This window comes from Mandrillus leucophaeus, unplaced genomic scaffold (genome assembly GCF_000951045.1).
Source record: "Mandrillus leucophaeus isolate KB7577 unplaced genomic scaffold, Mleu.le_1.0 Scaffold517, whole genome shotgun sequence".
Lineage (NCBI taxonomy): Eukaryota > Metazoa > Chordata > Mammalia > Primates > Cercopithecidae > Mandrillus > Mandrillus leucophaeus.
Genome location: NW_012105553.1, coordinates 1,458,372 through 1,460,580, shown reverse-complemented (window position 1 = coordinate 1,460,580; position 2,209 = coordinate 1,458,372). Strand labels below are relative to the sequence as shown.

At 44.5% G+C, this 2,209-nt stretch overlaps 1 protein-coding gene across 3 annotated transcripts in view; it reads right to left on the bottom strand.

Moving 5' to 3' along the window:
• The window catches only part of UPP1 (uridine phosphorylase 1), a 33,183-nt gene that overhangs the window by 10,051 nt on the left and 20,923 nt on the right, over positions 1 to 2,209 (bottom strand). For 2 of the 3 annotated variants that reach the window (XM_011996496.1, XM_011996495.1), the window contains one exon: positions 240 to 357. The exons of the other annotated variant lie outside the window; for it this stretch is intronic. In XM_011996496.1, the coding sequence (XP_011851886.1) occupies positions 240 to 357 (118 nt within the window). The remainder of the gene's footprint in view (positions 1 to 239; positions 358 to 2,209) is intronic. 3 annotated transcript variants of the gene reach the window in all.

The window sequence follows — 2,209 nt, the reverse complement described above, 5'->3', positions numbered from 1 at the left end:
GGACTGCTCTAAATTTGCAACAGGTGAATTAGGGAACAATTTGGCACTACTTAGGATAGTTTTACTTGGTGTGTTCACATATTTTAAAGTTAAAAATTTGCAAAACTTTGGTAAACATTATGTCTGCATAAACCTGTTAGCTGTGGCCTCTCCAGCATTTGTGGGTTGGTCTGCCTGTATAATATAGGGGGAGGTTGATCTTAAGACAAATTCCAAGGTGTCAACACCTGGCCTCTTACCTTCACATCTCCAAACAAGGCTGGGAAATTGTGTCTGCTAGTGGTGAGATTGAAATGATAGAGAATGTCTTCTTTCATTTTTGCTATGTTTGGATTTAAAAGTCTGACGGGACAATCACTGTTAAAAAACAAGAAAGTGGAAGGCTTATAGAACATCAGTGCCCATTATTACAGAAGTGCCCTACGTCACACACGAGGCTCATGGTGGGAGAAGGACAGGGCCAACCCTGGAAATAAGACAACCCTAACATTGCCAAGGTCCCCACCTGCCTCCCCTCTGTTCTTCCCCCTTCTCCTTCCTCTTAGCCCCTGTTGCTCCCACGGCTCTGTTTGGAGGGCAATAGGGATGAAATCAGAAGAGCACACAAAAGTACACAGATGGAAATGTTCAATCTACCCATACAAGGAGTGGGGAGTATAGCCAGTTGCTCCTCTAATCAAGTTCATTCAATGCATAAACTTGACTTTATTTTAAAACTACTATGTTTACCATAGGAAATATGAACAGAAATAAAAACAAACTCTAATCCTACCTCCCAGAGATAACTTTTCCCATCTGCATACCTTCAATTTGTTTTTGTTTTGTTTTGTTTTGTTTGTTACACTAGCCACGTCTTCTCAGTACAATATCCAATAGGAGTGACACGATAAGACATCTGTTTATCTGCTAGAAAATGTACATGTGGCTCGTGCTGGTCTAGAGCAAGCATCAGCAAGCTTTTCTTCATAAAAGACCAGGCAATAAATACGTGTGGTTTTGTAGGTTGCATGGTTTCTGCTACTTCTCAAGTCCACCGTAGGCATGTGAAAGCAACTACAGATAGCACACAAATGAGTGAGTGTGGCTGTGTTCCAATAAAACCTTCCTTACAAAACAAATGCCCCAAGTCTAGATGAGTCCATCTCAAGCCTGTCAAAGTCTCCTAGAGCCAGCCTCAGACACACCTCCTTCAACAATGTATGCCTTCCGAGTCCTAGAGATGGGCGGGCTCCCTTACAGGAAACCAAGGCAGACATGGGACGCTGATGTCAGAGCAATTGGGGACCTCTTTTTCTTCCTTCTGAGTCTGACTTTCTGCCCTGAACCCCCTGGTCATGTCTCCTCCTCAATCTAACTCATGAGAAAACAAAAAGATACAAGAGCGGCAGGGTCTCAGCTGTCACGGATTTGGAAAATAACTGTTACATAAGGGATGTACCCCCTTCACAGACATTGTCCATTCTCTCCCCACACGATGCTTGCTACACCTTATTTATATTCTAACCCTGATATACACAATTAATGTAATAACTTTACCTCCAGCAACAAAAACTTCTGGAGGCCATGACAACATCTTATTTATCTCTGAATCCCACGGAACACACCGCAGACAAGCAAAACAGGGTTGAGATGGACCCATCCTGTTTTATTTATTTTATCATTTTATCAAATCCCTATTTCTATCTGGCACTCATCAACAGCAGACACCCAGGCTGCAAACACACCGGTGGCCTACACCTGACCACTTCCTCCTTTCATGCCCGTCAAATGTTCCTTCCTGTCAATTCCCCTAGAGTGGGGCCCAGGTGAGCTCACACCTGAACATTTCCAAAAGGCTGACACAGAAAACGTAAGTACAAAAGGTTATACACAGAGACGGGGAGATCTTTGTATAAAGGGATGGGGGCTAGGTGACTGTTTCCTGTAAGGGCAGCCGGAGACTGTGCTAACTACACCAGCGAATCTGCCGAAAACCCTGCTCAGGAAGGCACAGCAGTCTGTCTGAAGCACAGAGCCACACCCACCTGCCCCTAAGCCCACCTCTTCCTAACAAGCTGTGGGGCGGTCTCCAGAATCAGGGTTCATTCTACTCTGGGATGTGGGGCAAGGCCATTTATCAAGGGACCAAATCCAGAATCACGTGTGGTAAGGACCATCCTTGAACTTTCTTCTCAGAAAGCCTTTTTGATCTCCAGGCCAATCTGAAATT